At 49.5% G+C, this 18,287-nt stretch overlaps 1 protein-coding gene across 1 annotated transcript; it reads left to right on the forward strand.

Moving 5' to 3' along the window:
• The first annotated feature begins 1,644 nt into the window (after nt 1-1,644).
• On the forward strand, nt 1,645-18,271 carry Themis2 (thymocyte selection associated family member 2). The gene is given in 7 exon segments (XM_052717729.1): nt 1,645-1,819; nt 5,594-5,734; nt 8,072-8,482; nt 10,846-11,933; nt 13,790-13,940; nt 14,323-14,428; nt 14,430-18,271. Coding segments are annotated over 7 exon segments (2,016 nt in total). The 5' UTR covers nt 1,645-1,725; the 3' UTR covers nt 14,455-18,271.
• Nucleotides 18,272-18,287: the final 16 nt, after the last annotated feature.

Genomic DNA, 18,287 nt, shown 5'->3' on the forward strand with positions numbered 1-18,287 from the left:
CAGTTTTTATCCATTCACCATCTCCCTGGCCTGAAGTAGTGTTACATGCCAGTTACCCCAGAAGCTGGGAGGAGGCAGCAAGAGGGTCAGGTGCTCAAGGAGCCATCCTTAGCTCCTCGGTGAGCACCAGGTCAGTCTGGACTACATGAAATCCTGCCTGAAAACCAAAACAGGGCAGAGGATGCAGCGCACTCGGTAGATCACTTGCCTCAAATGCATGAAGCCTGGGATTCCATCCTCAGTACCTAATAAAGTGAGTGTGGTGGCCACACATGGATGTGGAGGCAGGAAGATCAGAAGTTCAAGGTCATCCTCAGCTACATAGTAAGTTTGAGTACAATTTGTGCTACAGGAGACACTATCACACACACACACACACACACACACACACACACACACACACACACCATACACACACCACACCACACATATACCACACACGTATACACATACCACACACATACACATGTATACACCCTACCACACACACACCCCACACACACCCACATACCACACCATACTCACACCCACATACCACACCCCATACACACACCCCACACACTCACACCACACCAGACACACATTGCACAAACACACACCACACACACACACCAGAACACATCACACACACACATGCACACACCACACATATGCACATACCACACACACACCACACCATACCACATACATACACACACACCACATCACACACACCTATACCCACACCACACACACGTACCCCACACACTACATACATACACACACACTACACCACACACCTACATCTCCCACACACTACACACACACACGCACACACACACACACACATACACACACAGAGTCAATCTTCTGGGTATCAAATTATCAAGTCTTGAACTTAGATCTGCACCATGGGGCCAAAGTCAAGGAAGGTGTAGGAATTGTCCTGGGTGGTTTTTGTCACTTGACCCACGCTAGAGTTACCTAGAAACCTCCGTTGAGGAAAAGCCTCCATCGGATTGACCGTAGACAAGTTTGCCGTGCAGAATTTTGACTTATGGTTGACGTGGATGGGGCCAGGCCATGGGGTGGGGTAAGTGCGGACCCCCCATGGGGCACTGGGCAGGTGGTCCTGAGCTCTGTAAGAAAGCAAGCTAAGTCGGTGGTGGCGCACGCCTTTAATCCCAGCACTGGGGGTGGGGGGGGCAGAGGCAGGCGTATGTCTGTGAGTTCGAGGCCAGCCTGGTCTACAGAGTGAGATCCAAGACAGGCACCAAACCACACAGCAAAAGCCTGTCTCAAATTAAAAAAAAAAAAAAGAAAGAGAGAAAAAAAAAAAGCTGAGCGAGCCTTTAGGAGCAAGCCAGTAATCTGCGTTCCTTTATGGTTTGTATCAGTGCCAGCCTCCAGGTTCAGGTCTTGAGTTCCTGCTCTCACTTCCCTTGTGATGGATTGTGATCCCAGAGCTGTAGGTGAAATCAACCCTTTCCTCCCAAGTTGCATTTGGTCATGGCGTTTTATCACAACAGTAGAAACTTTAACTAAGAAAGGATTCAATTTTAGAGATGAGGAGACAGGTCAAGGGGATAAAGTCCTCACCCAAGAGTTGGGGAGTGTTAGCGAACCAACTGGGCTTCTACCAACAAGGCTCGAGGGGCGTGGTCACGGGGCGTGGCCTCTCGGGTGGGCGTGGCCCCGGGCTCTCCACTGCCAGCTGCAGACTCGTCTGAGCGCTCGCCTAGGACCATGGAGCCCGTGCCGCTGCAGGACTTCGTGAGCCTCCTGGACCCCGCCTCCCTTCCGCGCGTGCTGCGGGTCTGCTCCGGAGTCTACTTCGAGGGTAAGCGGGCCCTGGGGGAAGCAGCCAGGCATGGCGGATCATGCCTGTAATCCCAACACTGAGGTGCCCAGGCAGGAGGATTGGCACAAGTTCGAGGCTAGTCAGTCTAGTACAGAGTGAGACTCTGAGGGCGTTGGGGTTTGAATTCGGACGCTGCCTCTTGCCCGAGCTTTATGAGTTCGCACCAAACCCACCTCCCCGCACCTCGGCTTTCGTCCCGTGGGTGATGAGAAGTCAGTGAGGTAGCACCGGGTGGCAGCGAGGCAAGGACAACCTGAACAACCTAGGAAGTCCTGTCTCAAGTAACAAGAACGATTGTAACAGTAAGTGGATAAATAAGTAAACGGAGATCACTGGTCCTCTGTGTTAGGCGGGCATTAGGGTGCTTGCTACAGTTATTGTTGCCTTTTTTTTTTTTCCCTTACGTGAGAGGGGATCTTGTTTTGTAGCCCAGGCTGGCCTCAGACTTGCAGTGATCCTTTTGCCTCTGCCTGAAATTCCCATGCCTGGCTTGCTGTTGCTCCTTTTTCTGTCTCTCTCCTCCCTCCTGCCCCCCTTTTCTCAGCTCTCCCTTTCTGGAGGGATGCAACCCAGGGCCCTGAGCTCCAACCACTGAGATACACCCCAGTTTATTATTATTATTATTATTATTATTATTATTATTATTATTATTATTATTATTTGGCTTTTCGAGACAGGGTTTCTCTGTGTAGCTTTGCGCCTCTCCTGAATCTCGCTCTGTAGCCCAGGCTGGCCTCAAACTCACAGAGATCCGCCTGGCTCTGCCTCCTGAGTGCTGGGATTAAAGGCGTGTGCCACCCAGTTCATTATTTAAGCATCAGATCATCCCTCCGACTGGGCTCTATGCTTCTTGCCTTCTGTCTCCCTGGCCCTCTTGCTACGTGGTCAGATCATTTCTTCATTTCTCAGCCTGAATGGTCCTTCCTGCAGGAAGCCTTCCCGCTCTTTGCCTTGCACACCTGCTTCTTGCCCACAGCTTTTCTGGTTCATAGCAGAGAAGAGATGGGTATATCAGGGACACAGTCACCAGTTATGACTCAAAACAGCAAGTGTCCGGGGACTGACCACTTGGGTAGGGGGAGGAGGAGAAGGGGATGTAGTGGATGAGAGACCCACTTGGCTGCTCTGTGGAGGGAGGAACCACAGCCCTCACTGAAAAGAGGGAGGCAGAGGAGAGAGTGGAGGGAGATGCTGGGATGCAGGCTCCTTCCTCAGAGAAGAAGCCTGTCTGCGGTGGGTGCCTGCTTCATCCTGCTCTCCAGAGGGAGGGAGCCTGGCTCTGCCATCGCAGCTGCCGGCAAAGTGTCCCGATGGCCAAGTGGACGCTAGACTGAGGAGGGTCTCCACTTCCCAGGGGGTGTCTCGGGTCTACTGGAATCTGACGGCTCCCTGAAGCAGTCGTCTGAGGTCTGTCTGTCTGTCTTCAGCCCAGAACATCCTCCCAGCATCCCTTGCTCACCTCTGTCACAATACTTGAGTTTCCTCATTTGGTCTGACCTGGGGTGGTGGGAAGTGGCAGAAGTTGGGGTGTGGGTGCGCACAAAGGTTACATGGAAGGTAGATGAGCATGGGGCAGGGTTGGGCAGAGGGTGGTGGAGCAGCTGGCCATGTGGTTAGGAATTCCAGTTTGGGAGGTAAATACTTGACACACACACACACACACACACACACACACCCGTTCAGCCTCCCACTACCCTCTCCCCCTCCCCCTCCCACCTCCACATTCCTGCCATGCTGGAGATGGAACCCCGGGGCTTCGTAAATCCTAGACCAGCACTCTAGTACTGAGCTAGCATCCTTCATCCTTTTTTTGGTTTAAGACAAGTTCTTCCTGCGTAACGCAGAGTTCTTCCTCCTGCCTAAGTTTCCTGAAGGTGTGGTTACAGATGTGTTTCACCACAGCTGGCCTAATGAACATTTGTTCACATTTATTTGTCGGGGGAGTATGCGTGTACCACAGTGTGCATGTGGAGGTCAGAGGACAACATTTGGGAATCAATTTTCTTCCACCGTGTGGGACTTGGGGGATGAAAGAATCTTTACCTTGCTGACCCCTTTTTGGTATTTTTGAGACAGGGTTTCATGTAGCCCAGGCTGGCCTAGAACTCCCTATTTAGCCAAGGATGACCCTGAGTTCCTGGTCTTCCTTTGTACTGGTCATTTGGAGGCGCTGACAGCACTTCTCTGAGCTGTCATTTATAGGAAAGAGAAACTGCTGTCACTAATTATTTAGAAAGGGAAATTGTGGGCCCCTGTTCCCCAAAGGGCAGTCATGCATCTTCAGGGCAGTGAAGCATCAGCGGCAGTTAGCAATGCAGGGCCAGGTATATATAACTCTGTGGCTAACCCAGGCCCAGGAATACATAATCTCCTTTGCCGGAAGGTCCACACCCTGATGTTGTAGCAACTGTGTGCACTTTTCGGAGGGCTTAGAGTGAGGTTTACACCAGTTTCTCATGGCCATGTGCGCAGCCCTACTAGGGCTGTCCTGGGGGAGGGGCTCTCAGGTGGCCTCAAGGCACTGTCACCTGCAGTTTCCCATCCTCTGCCCGCTGGATGGGGACCCCGCGCACCCCGCGCACACTGCGCCGTGAGATCTTTACTGTGTGTCTTCCAATGTTCTCCATGGCTTTTAGTACTTTGTGTCAGGGCAAGTGAGCTGCAGAACTTGGTGGTGGGGCTGAGAACCTCAACCTCCTCTATTTCCTCTAAGAGGAGCTCACGGGGCTGGTGAGCTGGCTGGTGGACAGGGTGGTGGGGGTGGTCGCTGCCAACCCTGCCAACCTAAATTCAATCTGTGGGTCTCACACAGAGAGAACTGGCTCCCAAGAGTTGTCCTGACTTCTACACCCATACTGTGGAATGTACTCAAGATAAACATGATTAAACAACAACAGAAATTTAAAAGCAACTCATCCGTCTGGGGATGTGGGTCAATTGGTAGTGTGCTCACCTATCATGCGTGAGACCCTGGATTTGATTCCCAGTACTGCAGAGAACTTGGCATGGAGGCACACTTCCTGTCTGTCATTCTAGCACTCGGGAGATAGAGGCAGGAGGATCAGAAGTTCAAGGTCATCCTCGATATAGAGAGTTCCAGGCCAAACTGAACTACAGGAGAGCCTGTTTCAATGATAGATATATAGATAGATAGATAGATAGATAGATAGATAGATAGATAGATAGATAGATAGATAGATAGACAGACAAATAAATAAATAAATAAATAAATAAATAAATAAATAAATAAAGCAAGCAAGCGTACTAACCCTCTCATCTGAAGTAGAAAGCAGAGTATTAGAAGAACTAGGTACCCAGCTGACCCTCTGTATCTACATGGAGCCTACGTATTCCAAGCCTGTAAAGGGGAGTTGGGGTCCACTGGGCTATTTACTGCTTCATGGGTGGAACACACCCTCAGAGGCTGCAGTGATGTGGAAAATGGACCGGTACAGTCACTCTAGGAGGCACAAACTGGGAGAAAGGCAAGAATGGGCCCCACCAGGGCTGCCTCCCATGGTCTGAGGATGGCCGACTGAGCCAGCTCCCCTTTAGCAGGAAAAGACAAGGAGGAAAGCTGAGGCTGAGGCTTGGGACAGAGTACTTATGTGTACGCTTGGAACCCCGGGTTCAGTCCTCAGCATTTTGAAAGAGAGAAAGACACTCAAGGCAGCAGAGTTTGTAAGGAACAGGGCACAGGCCCCCAGGGCCCGGCCTTTGCCAAAAACAGAAACTGAGTCTGTGTTTCCACAGGTTCCATCTATGAGCTTTTTGGGAATGAGTGTTGCCTCTCCACAGGGGACCTGATCAAGGTCACCCATGTTCACCTCGAGAAGGTGGTCTGTGAAAACCCAGAGACGGGTCAGACCTTGGAGCTCAACCCCAACTTCTCAGGTAAGGTGTGCACCTCTGCCTCCCACCTGCCCTGGCATCCCGCAGGCATATCTTCAGCCACTCGTGGGTGGGGCTGCCACTGCCCGCATCACTCCCGTCCCTCTGGTTTTGCATATAAAGATGACATATCTACTGTTATGTAGCCAAAAGGCCAAGGACACACTTAGAGTGCATTCTTGAGGCTGCCCTGAGCCTGGCATGCCCCTAACCTCTTCTAATCGCATCTGCCTCCAGGTCTTGAGGTTTTGGTCTCTGTTTGCTCACACATTCATTCATCAAACATCTACTGATGCCCACGTGTGCCAGACCCTATGGGGAGCTGGGTGTGTGGACTCAGGATGAACTTCTGGAGTGGCAGTGAGAGACGGCCAGGGTCCATGAAGCAGGCACCAGCTCAGGGTGGGGTGGCCTGTCCTCTAGGGTCTTCAGATCCAGGAGCAAGAGGTGGTCCCCAGATAAGGGAGTGTGGCATGTGCCCATTCCGTGCCTAAGAAATCCCAAGGGAAAGAGGTGCGGTGGCACATGCCTGGATTCTAGCATGGGGAGGTAGAGGCTAGAGATCAGGACTTCAAGGCCAACCTTAGCTCCATATCTAGTCGGTCAAGGATGCATGAGACACCGTCTCAAAAAAGGTCAGGATCTGAAGATGAGGCTCAGTTGGCAGGATGCTTCCCTGTGTACACAAAGTCCTGCGTCCTATCCCAGCACCGCATAAACCAGCTGTGGCGTAGTGGCGCATGCCTGTAATCCCCGAATTTAGGCGGTAGGAGCAGGAAAAGCAGAAGTAGGTCTCATGCCTGGGAGACGATCAGCAGCAGATGCTTGCTGCCAAGCCTGATGATTCGAGTTCAATTCCTGGAACCTACGTGGTAGAAGGAGAGAGTGACTCCTACGAGTAGTCCTCATCTGACCTCCACACATGTGCTGTGGCGTGCACGCACATACATACATACATCCGACCTCCACACATGTGCTGTGGCGTGCACGCGCATACATACATCCGACCTCCACACATGTGCTGTGGCGTGCACACGCATACATACATCTGACCTCCACACATGTGCTGTGGCGTGCACGCGCATACATACATCTGACCTCCACACATGTGCTGTGGCGTGCACACGCATACATACATCTGACCTCCACACGTGCTGTGGCGTGCACGCGCATACATACATCCGACCTCCACACAATGCTGTAGCATAAGCATACAAACGTGTGAGCGGATGTACGTGTCTGTGTGTTCAGGATGCATCTGCTCTGTGCCAACCTCTCCTCCCCTCTCCATATACACACACTACTTCTTCAAATCTAACACCAAGTCCAGGGCCTCATAATAGAGGAGGAAGCTGAGGCCAGTGCATCATGTTTTCCACCCAGGCTGCCCCCAGCACAGACAACACACCTCCTGTTCTGTAGTAATGAACCCCTTGGGGGTTACTTTTTCTGCTTGCTTGGCTGACTTGCTTGTTTTTGAAACAGGGTCTCACAGATTTCAGGCTGGCCTTGAAGTCCAAAGAGATCTGGCTGCCTCTGCCTCCTGAGTACTGGGATTTAAGGCGTGCGCCACCACACTAGGCCATATGGACATTTTTTAAGAATCCAGATTAATAAATTTCTTTCGCACTGGAGGTCTAGCTCAGGGCCTCTCACATGCTAAGTGAGCACTCTATCACTGTACTATATCTAGTTCCGGACCAATATTTCTGTAAGATGTCCTTAAGTCTAGGCTTTGTGATATTTCCTTGATTAGATTTGGGTTGTGGGTTTGGGACAGAAAACCACTGTTTCCAGAAGTTGGGTGATGGACCAGCCTGGTGGTGGAACGTCTAGGGACCACAGATGTGGTAGGAGAGCAGTTGGGTTGTCCTGGCAGACCAGCTGAGGGGTGGGTGTCAAGGGCACCTGGGCCAGGAGCTCCTGGGGCTCTAATTTAGGAGGAAGAGACAATGGCGCTGTCTCAGAATAGAGAGGCAGACTTGGGATGTGGGGCTTGGAGCTGTAGGGGAGGTGTCTGGAGGAAAATGTGATGGGTTAGCCGAGTTGGAGACAGAGGTCAGCAAAGTGGGAAAGCACGGGAGGTGTGTGTGTGTGTGTGTGTGTGTGTGTGTGTGTGTGTGTGTGTGTGCCCTTACTCTGTGTCTCTGGCGACATCCCTGTGTCACCGTTCCTGTTCTTCACTATCCGTTCATACACTGTCACCCAGCCGCCACCACAGACCTTTGGTCTAGATGTCCAGATGCAGGCCCTAGCAGGGACTCTGGCTGGTGGTCTGCAGAGCTTGCCCCAGCAAAGGCCTGCCCTTCCCCTTCTTCCTCCCTCTGCTGACTCCCACAGGCCTCTTCAGCACACTCACCAGCCTGCAAAGCTACAGAACCCTGGACGAGCTCATCTCTGCCATGCCTCAGAACGCCACACAGTGGCCCATTTACTTCAAGTCAACTCAAAGAATTGTCACAGAGGCCAGGGTGGTGCCTGTGGACCAGCCTCTCAGGCTTGAGGCTGTGGAGATGCATCATGGGACCCGCTATGCACGCTGTGTCCAGGTCTCAAAGACCCAGGAGGTCATCCTCCATCTGCCCCTTTCCCAGAATGGACCCTTCTGGAGATGCAAGCCTGGTCCCCCACAAACCCTGCTCCAAATCCTGCAGGACCCAGCCATGACAGGCCTTATGCTCACCTGCCCCAGCCTACCCTGGCGCACCATGATCCTGAAGCCGCAGTATATGCTCCAAGCCGTGATGCACAGTGAGTTACCTTGGCAGGAGAGGAGTGGCTGGGAGTTGCACAGTTCAAAGATACCCTGTGCATGGTCTGGGGGCTCCAGCTTGCTTACCCAGTGTCGGCCACATAACAGGATACAGATGTCAATGTGATGGGAAATGTGGTATAAAAAGAGATAGGAAAATAGGATAAACACATTCAAAGTCCCACATGCTTTACAGAGTTGGCCAAGGTTAGGTTCCACATTAGCCAGGGCTACACAGATGCTGTCTCAAAACTGAAAAACAAAACAATTTGTTAATTAAAAGAGGGCACAGCAAGGCAGCTCAGTGCATAAAAGCATTTGCTGTGAAAATTGTCCTCTGACCTCCATGTTCACTTTGGCGTTTTTACACACACACACACACACACACACACACACACACACACACACACACACACACCAATAATAAAATTATATATACATGTGTTTTTAAAGCAGGAGTAGGAGAGTGAGACGGCTCAGACAGAAAGTAAAGGTGCTGCCACCATCAAGTGCGAGTTCCATCCCTGGGGCTCACATGTGGAAGGAGAGAACTGACTTCTGCACATTGTCCTTGGACCTCCACATTCATACCATGGCATGAACACATGCGTATACAGCTGGACAGACAGATAGACACACACACACAAATAAATGAATAAAAAACAAAAAGTTTTTTAAAATAGTAAAATCAATAAAGGGGAAAGGGGCCAGGCAGTGGCACACGCCTTTAATCCCAGCACTCAGGAGACAGAGGCAGAAGGATCTCTGAGTTTGAGGCCAGCCTGGTCTACAGAACAAGTTCCAGGACAGCCAGGGCTACCCAGAGAAATGCTGTCTCGGAAAACAAAACTAAGCAAGCAAACACACACAGAGGCGTTTGGGGTCTGGTCACTAGTGGGGTATTTCCTAGCACTTCATCTCTAGCACTGCCAAAAATAAATGAAACAAAAAGAAATTTTTTAAACGCATTTTTTTTTGAGACAGTCTCATGTAGCCCAGGCTAGTCTCTAATCCTCCTGCCTCTACCTCTCAAGTGCTTGAGTATATGAATGTGACCACACCTGGTCAAAAAAAAAAAAAAACCCAAGCTTTTCAAATTAGTTATCCCTGGGCTGGAGAGTTGGCTCAGTGGTTAAGAGCACTGGCTGCTCTTCCTGAGGTCCTGAGTTCATTTCCCAGCAACCACATGGTGGTTCACAACCATCTATAGTGGGATCTGATGCCCTCTTTGGCACAAAGTCATACATGTACATAGAACATGCATACACATGTAAATAAATCTTTTTTTTTTTTTTTTTTTTTTTTTTTTGGTTTTTCGAGACAGGGTTTCTCTGTGTAGCTTTGCGCCTTTCCTGGGACTCACTTGTTAGCCCAGGCTGGCCTCGAACTCACAGAGATCCGCCTGGCTCTGCCTCCCGAGTGCTGGGATTAAAGGCATGCGCCACCACCGCCCGGCTGTAAATAAATCTTTTAAAAAATGTGGTTATCCCTTTTTAGAGATGCATACCCATAGCATGGTAAAGTAGATTTGATTTTGTGTATGGAGAAGAAAAGGAGATGGAAATGCCCTCTGAGCTCCCTCTTGAAAAGGCAAACTTGGGGAGTCCAGGTGTGCTGTTTCCCTCCACAGGACATTTGCTTGTGCGTTGTCTCTGTAGGATTCACAGCAGCCCTGACTGGTCACCCTTTTCATCCTCACAGTTTCTATTTAAGCATCACACACTGACTTCCCTGACCCTCCAAACACAGCACACCCCTTGTGTTATCCTTGTGCAATGTCATGACCTCCTTAGTTGGCATTTTCTTTTGAGACAGCATATCATGCAGCCTGGCTAGTCTTGAACCCCTGGCCATCCTGTTTCCATCTCCCAAACTCTGGGACTGTAATGGTGCAGCGCCACACCTGGCTCATGTGCTTTATTTTTATTTTAATAAGGAGGTTTTTTTTTTTAATTATTTATGTGTATGAGAGTTTCGGCTGCATGCATGTCTGAGCAGCATTTGCATGCCTGGTGCCTGTGGAGGTCAGAAAAGTGCATCAGATCCACCTGGAACTGGAGTTACCCTGTCAGGCAGTTCCCAACCTCCTGTAACTACAGCCCCTGCAGGATCCTGCACTCACATGCACACACCTACACACAGTTAAAAGTAAAAAAAAAAAAAAAAAAAAAAAAAATGAAATTTTAAATTAAAAAATTAAAATTAAGAAATAAAAAGATGTTGAAAAGAGATTGGGCTAAAAAAACCTTGTATAGTAGGAAAATGATTGCGGGAAAGAAAAGATGAAACAGGAGTCGGAGCTGGGATGGGGGGGTACCACTGGGTGTTACACCGCACCCCTGAACTGCCCCTCTCCCCACAGTGCGCCGCACCATAGTCAAGATCCCATCCACCCTGGAGGTGGAGGTAGAAGATGTCACCGCCTCCTCCCAACATATCCACTTCATCAAACCGCTGCTGCTGAGTGAGGTCCTGGCCCAGGGAGGCCCCTTCCCAATGTCCACGGAGATCCTGGAGGTTCCTGAGGGCCCACCCATCTTCCTCAACCCGTGGGTGGCCTCCCTACGCAAAGGCCAAAGGCTCTGCATCTTCGGGCCAGCCTCACCACCCTGGCGGGTTGTGGCCTCAAGCAAGAGCCGAAGAGTTCCCAGATACTTTTTTCTGTCTGGGGCCTACCAGGGCAAGCTGAGGCGGAGGCCAAGGGAGTTCCCCACGGCCTATGACCTTTTGGGTGCTCTCCAGCCAGGCCGACCCCTCCGGGTGGTGGCCACAAAAGACTGTGATGGGAATGAAGAGGAGAATCCTGGATTTTCTTTCCTGGCTGTGGGTGATCGGCTGGAGGTGCTGAGGCAAGGCCAGGTCTGCGGGAGCCAGGGCCAGGACATAGATGTCTTGATATGTCAGCGTCTGATTGAGCAGGCTGGGAAGGAAGAGGAGGAGTTGGAGGAGGAAGAGGAGGAAGTGGAGAGCAAAGAACAGATTCTGCTACCCCTCTACCTCTCTGGTAGCTTTGTGGAGGAGGTGACTGATGGCCGGCGCTATAGCCTAACAGATCTCACTGCCCAGTTCTCCCTGCCCTGTGAGGTCAAGGTGGTGGCCAAGGATGCCCGGCACCCCACTGACCCTCTGGTCTCCTTCCCGGGCCTGCGGCTGGAGGAGAAGCTCACAGAACCCTTTTTGGTGGTAGGCCTGGACTCCCAACCAGAAATGTGCTTTGAAATCCCTCCCCGGTGGATGGACCTGACTGTAGCAGAGGTTGAGGGGCAGCCAGGTCAGGTGGCTGGGCCACTCTCTGTCACTAGGGTAGAGGAACTGTCAGAAGCCTTCTACTACAGTCTCCGGAAGCTGCCAGCCTCGGAGAGCCAAGCACCCCCACCCAGGCCCCCAAAGAGCAAGGGTGTCAGTGTGCAGAAGCAGATCATACAGAGCTGCAAAGAGGACAGTGTGAAGGTATGCATGGGATGGGACCTCACGGGCAGGGAGGGCGGTGTGAAGGTATGCACATGATCCCACGGGCAGGGAGGGGGTCACCTGGGCCCTTTCCTTGCTTTTTGCCTGCCGTGATTCTCTCTTCTAATTGTGTTGAACTTGCAGCTCATTAAGTTCTGTTCTTTGTACCAGTTGTTCCCACTCAGGCCTCATGATCCTGAAGTTGGTACAATTATCAGTATTTTATGATTGAGAAAATGAGGATTGAGACTCTGGCATGCCCCCGAAGTCGGAATTACTAAATGGAAGGCCTGGACTTGAGTGTGGACATCCTGACTCTAAGTTCCTGGTGCTTTTCCTGTCACCTGGCTGCCACTCCCAAGTGGAGCATCATCTGTTCTTCCAGTGGCTCTTAGGATGGCCTCCTGTCCAGTTTGTTTTCTGTGGCGGTGATAAAATGCCCTGAACCACAAGCAACTTAGAGGAGGAAGGTTTATTTTAGTTCACAATTCCAGGTTCCAGCCTGTCACTGCAGGGAAGTCACAGAGATGGGCTTGATACAGCTGGCCATGCCATGTCCAGTCAAGAGCAGAAAGCATCTAATGCATGCATGCCTGTGCCTGCTAGCCTTCTTGCCGACTTTCTTTCCTTCTATACAGTTCAGAGTCCGGCATAGGGAATGGTTGTCCAACACTAGTTGGCAGTCAAGACAATCCCCCATAGACATACCCATAGACCAACCTAATCTAGATCATTTCTCATCTAGACTCTCTGCCCAGGTAATTCTAGGTTGTAGCAGATTGGCAGTTAAAACTAACTAGCCTAGATCCCAAATCTCTCTGATTGCCTGCTGGACACAGTGTTGAAACCTCCAGGGGTTCCACATGGCATCCTTCATGAACTGATTCCAGTCTGGCATTCCTGGGCTACCTCCCACCACCACTTTGTATTCCCAACTCCAGCCACCGAAGAAAGGCTCTGGGGTGGCACGTGGGTCTAGTATGGGTCACAGAATTCAGGTGACCCATACTAGACCTATACTAGACCCGTGGCCATCATTATTCCTCCTTCAGGCTTGGGGAAAGCTGGCCCTGTTCTCTTTGTCATCTTACTGCTGTGTCCATAGCTTAGAGACATGTCATTTTCAGCTCACTGTATTGTAGTCTCTCTGCCTAAACAGAGTTAGGCAGGATAAGGGGGCAGAGAGCAGAAATTCCATGTCTCCAAGGCTGGTGGACACTGTTGAATGAGCTAAGTGGAATCAAAGATGGGAGAGTGGGAGGCAGGCTCAAGCTACTCCTCTGAGCATCTTTCTTAGTGGTAAACCCAAGAGGACTTCCCCCATAAGCCCTTGTGTTAGCCACTTCCTGTTTGTCTATAGCATGTTTACTTGGTGGCTATTCTCACAGTGCCCCTCTTCTGTGTACATGCGCGCGCGCACACACACCCACACACCCACACACACACACGCATAGGCACCAACATTCTCTTTACAGAGGAGATAACAGAGGCAAGTCACCAGAACTCATACAGCTAGGAGGATGGGAGGGCTGGGTTTGAACTCAGCCCTGACTGCACTGCCTATGTGCCTGAGTGACTTATACAAAGTATGCTTTGTGAACTCAACAAGCATACTGTTTTGAGATCTCAGGAGGCCTGAATTTATTATCGTGTAGCCATGTGGCAGTGAAAGTTAAAAAGATGAGTCCTAAGGAGTTTCAGTCTCATGAGAGACTCCTGTCCCTGAGAAGCCTGACCCAGAAAAGCAGACAGCAAGTGGCACTGTCAGGGAAACTGTCTCACGGGCTTGACAGCTGATCCTTGTACCTTTTCTGATTTCTGGTCTTTAGGATTTTTTGTTTTGTTTTCCTGCTCAGTCTCAAGTTATAGAACAGGAATCCTACCCACAGCCTGAACTCAAGGCGAAGAAGACCTTGGAAGACCTCCCCAAGGACAAATCAAATCTGTACAGCAAGATTCCTGTCCACAAGAAAGACCTTAAATCCAAAACCCAAACCCAGAATTCAGGTGAGTCCTTTGGCCCATCAAGTCCCTCTCCCACCTCTGCTAGCTCTGCCTGGGAGACCCTACGTGGTCCTAGTTTGAAAGAGATCCAAGCTTGTATGGAGTGGGTCAGGTGGAGAGGTCTTTCTCTTTCCTAGACCCCCACACCCTAGCAATGAAATGAGACCAGTCCCAGATACAATGTCCTCCTATGACAATCAGGACAGAAAAAATGGCTGCAGTGGTCAAGGAAAATGGATTGTGGCTTCTGGGCCATGGTTAGCCATGCCTTCCCTGTTCATGGGAGGAAACTGAAGAGGGGGAGGAACTTGCCTAAAGACAAGATTCTGAATAACCCGGACTTTCTTTTCTTCTTCTTCTTCTTCTTCTTCTTCTTCTTCTTCAGTGGTGAGCATGAAACCCAAATCCTCGAGCACGCTCGGCAAATATTCTATCATTGAGTCATATCCCCTGCCTGACTCAGATATAGATGACCACGACTATGAAGAGATTTGAGCCCTTCCAGAAAATCATCTAGGTGCTGGGGAGGCCACAGTTCCCAGCTGCTGCTGCACAGGGAGTTGGGATACCAGCTAACTCTTGAGAGACCTAGAGCAAAGTCTCCAGGGACTCAGACTCAGATGAGCATGGAACTGAAAATGGGACAGACACTTATTATCTGTCTGGATTATCCTACCTTGCTGTAGAATAATACTTCTCTGTACTGTGAGTATGTATTGCTCTCATTGGTTAATAAAACGCTGATTGGCCAGTGGCCAGGCAGGAAGCATGGGTGGGTGACCAAACTAAGGATGATGGGAAGGAGAAGGGCGGAGTCAGGAGTTGCCAGGCAGGTGCCAAGGGAGGAGATGAACGCGCCATGCTAATAAAGGTGTCTCTACATGGCAAAATGTAAATAAGGAAGATGGGTTAACTTAAAATATAAGCGCTAGTTAGTAATAAGCCTGAGCTATTGGCTGAGCATTTGTAATTCGTGTAAGCCTCTGTGTGTTTATTTGGGACTGAACAGTCGGGACAGGACAGGAAATGTCCAATTACACTACCTCCTTTGGGTTCTAGAGGGTTCCTACCTCTGCCTGGTCCCAGAAGTTTGCATGTGATGCTCTCAGCCTTGAGCTTTAGTGTCCAGAGAAGCCATTTAAGTTCTGTTCACTCCTGTGCTTATCAGTTGTCCCACAACTAGGCGCAAAGAAGAATCAAAGGCCGCCAGCTTCAGTACTGCCTGCCTCCTGGTGAAGGGAAGTCGGTCCTCCCTGCACCACCCAGTGCTCGCCACCTCCTTTGTACAACTAAATGTGAGAATTTGCCTCCAAGAACAAAACTTTAGGTAGGACTTTAGGTCTCAAAATCTATTAGTGGAACTAAGAGAGCTAATTCACAAAGATGGAGAGACTGGAGAGATGGCTCAGTGATTAAGAGCCCTTTGCTGCTCTTGCAGAGGACCCAAGTTCAGTTCCCAGCACCTACATCAGGTGGCTCACAACTGCTTGTAACTCCAGCTCCAGGGCATCTACCACCTTTTCTGGACTCTGTGGGCACTATACTCATCTGCACAACTCTACCCACCCCCACAAAAATAAGACACAATTAATAAAAATTAAAGCTGGGCTTGGTGATATACACCTTTAATCTCAGCACTCTGGTGGAGGAAGAGGCAGGTGGATATCTGTGAGTTCAAGGCCAGATTGATCTACATATTTATTAAGGAAAAAAAAAACAAAAAAACAAGAAACTAATGGAGACCCAAAGCTGTGGAAATCTGGCATGCTTTTTAAAATAATTTTTTTTTTATGTGCATTGGTATTTTGCCTGCATGTATGAGGATGCCAGATCCCCTAGAACTGGAGCTACAGTTGTGTGTTGCCATGTGGGTGCTGGGAACTGAACCCAGGGCCTCTGGAAAAACAGCCAGTGTGCTTAACCACTGAGCCATCTCTCCAGCCCCAAGGCATGCTTTGAGTGGTGCTGTGACATGGTTAAAGCTGCTAGGTGACTACCCAAGATCATTTCAGGCTAAAGCCCAGACTCAAAATGACACTCACTTCTGTATGAATAATTTATTAAGTCTTACCTGGGCACCAGACCCTTTAGAAACCATATCCAAACCTTGAGCTCTTGGAGAGAAACAGCAGCCTGATTTTAAAGATTAGGAAACAGGCTTAGCAACAGATAGTCTCAGGAGGTAGACCACCACAGTGGTTAAGGAGAGGGCTCCAAAAGGCCAATTAGGTTCCCAGCACACCATGTACCAAATGCCAATTTCAGCCACTTGTTTCACTTTAGGATTTAGTTTCAGGACATCTAAAGATTGTTTTAAGGATCAACTGATATATTTGCAAGGCATTTGGTACCTGTACTTGGCACTCACTGTATTGCTGGTAACCAAGCCAGACTAGCACAGTGCCACACAGCTGTGTCTGCCATCCTGGTTTCCATGCTGCAGTCTCATCATGTCCAGAGGTAGAGATAAAAGGACAAATACAAACCTTTGTCCATGTAACTTCCAAGGTTGGTTTAGGCATGTTGGGTGAGGCCATCTGTCATATCCAGGGACATGTGGGAACTGAAAGCTGGTGAAGTCACAGAATTTAGCCCCAGGCCACCAGAGAAGACAGCAGATAAACAGATGCTGAATTTACAGCTGATGTGAGACTGGGTCCAATTTCTGATTGGATCCCAGGCACTACTTGTGTGTGCTCCTGAGTCTGCTCCTCTCTGGGCTGCCTGGACCTGTCCTTGCAGGTCCTCTGACCTTTACACCCTTGAATGAGTTCTCCAGGTGATTCCTACAGACTGCTGGCCAGTCCCAACTATGGGTTTCTCATCTACCAATTTCTACCTGCCTCTCCCCTAGAAGCCAATGTTCCTTGTAGTGGAAAATCCAGGGACAGACAGTGGAGAGAAGCAGTAAGATCTTGACAGAAAGTTCCTTCCTGGCTCTGAACTACCAGAGGGTGGATCAACATACAAGGTGCCTCTAGTTTTCACTTCCACATACAAGTTCAATCTTGGCACAAAAGGAAGGCAGAAAAGAGGGCTACCAGTTCTTAGGAAATAGGATTTCCAGGGCTTGGAGAGACAGCTCAGTGGTTAAGAGGACTGGGTGTTCTTATAGAGGGCCCAGGTTTAGTTCCCTGCACCCACTCCACTGCTCACAACTGTCATCCAGTTCCTGGGATTCTGACCCTCTCTTCTGGCTTATGCGGGCTCTACATGAACATGGCGCATATACATGGAGGCAAAATACTTATACACATAAAAAGTAAAAAGATTTCTGAGTAATCAGATGCTTCAGTGTAGAGAAAGGCAGCAATTTCTTAGCTTGGAAACTATGCTTAAAGGAATTACAGGGACTGGGGAGGTGGCCTAGTGGGTAAGGTGTTTGCTATATTGAGGATGACGGCCTAAGTTTGGATCCATAGTACCTACATGGAAGCTAGGCCTAGTGGCATATATTTGTAACCCTAACATTGGGAGGTGGGAGCCAGAGACAGGCAGATCCCAGGGGCTCACTGGGCAGCTGCTCTTGCTGAAACATCAAGTTCTAAGGTCTCAGAAATACATGGTTGAAGGAGATGCCTGGTGTCAACCTCTAGCCGTACATGCCTCTATGGTTAGATGTCCTCAGCCAGTGTCGGACTGCGCCTCAACACAAGCTGATTTTTCAGAGTAATGGCAGTTGCTCGGGGAACCATCATAGGACTTGTTTTCTTTCCCTCAACAAGCTGGACAAGTGGGAAGGATATTACAATGGGGCTGGGGATGCCCCTTGAGCAATGGCCTTCCAAGTGATGACTATACACCAGTGAGTTCCCTTGGGAACAGAAAATAAGTATCAGCACTTTTTGTTTTGAGACAGGGTCTCACTGTGTAGCCTTGGTTGACTTGGAAATAGCTATGTTAGACCAGGTTGGCTCCAAATTCAAGAGATCCGCTTGCCTCTGCCCCCCGAGGGCTGGGATTAAAGGTGTTGGTCACTACACCTGGCTCATTTCTACTTCTGAATGCTTTATAATGATAGGTATATTAATAGGGTAAACTTATGTAAAAGCTGTTAAACAAAATAGGGTACATGTCCAAACATTTTATCAATATGAAGTTTCTCCCAGCTACATTATCTTTTTTCTTTTAGGCTTGTGAAATCAACTGTACTAAAACAAAATATAACCATTAATCCACACTAAATACTAATACTTACTCTGGCCTTTCTCTAAGTAAGCTTAGTAAATGTTATTTTTCATGATACCCCATTTCCCACTGCAGTCCTAAAAATTTCCCCGAGAGAAGGTTGAACACACGAGAGGTGACACTGGTAGTTTGTCCTTTTTTTTTTTTTTTTTTAAGATTTAT

This window comes from Peromyscus californicus, unplaced genomic scaffold, assembly GCF_007827085.1.
Source record: "Peromyscus californicus insignis strain IS unplaced genomic scaffold, ASM782708v3 Scaffold_5__1_contigs__length_169319896, whole genome shotgun sequence".
NCBI lineage: Eukaryota > Metazoa > Chordata > Mammalia > Rodentia > Cricetidae > Peromyscus > Peromyscus californicus.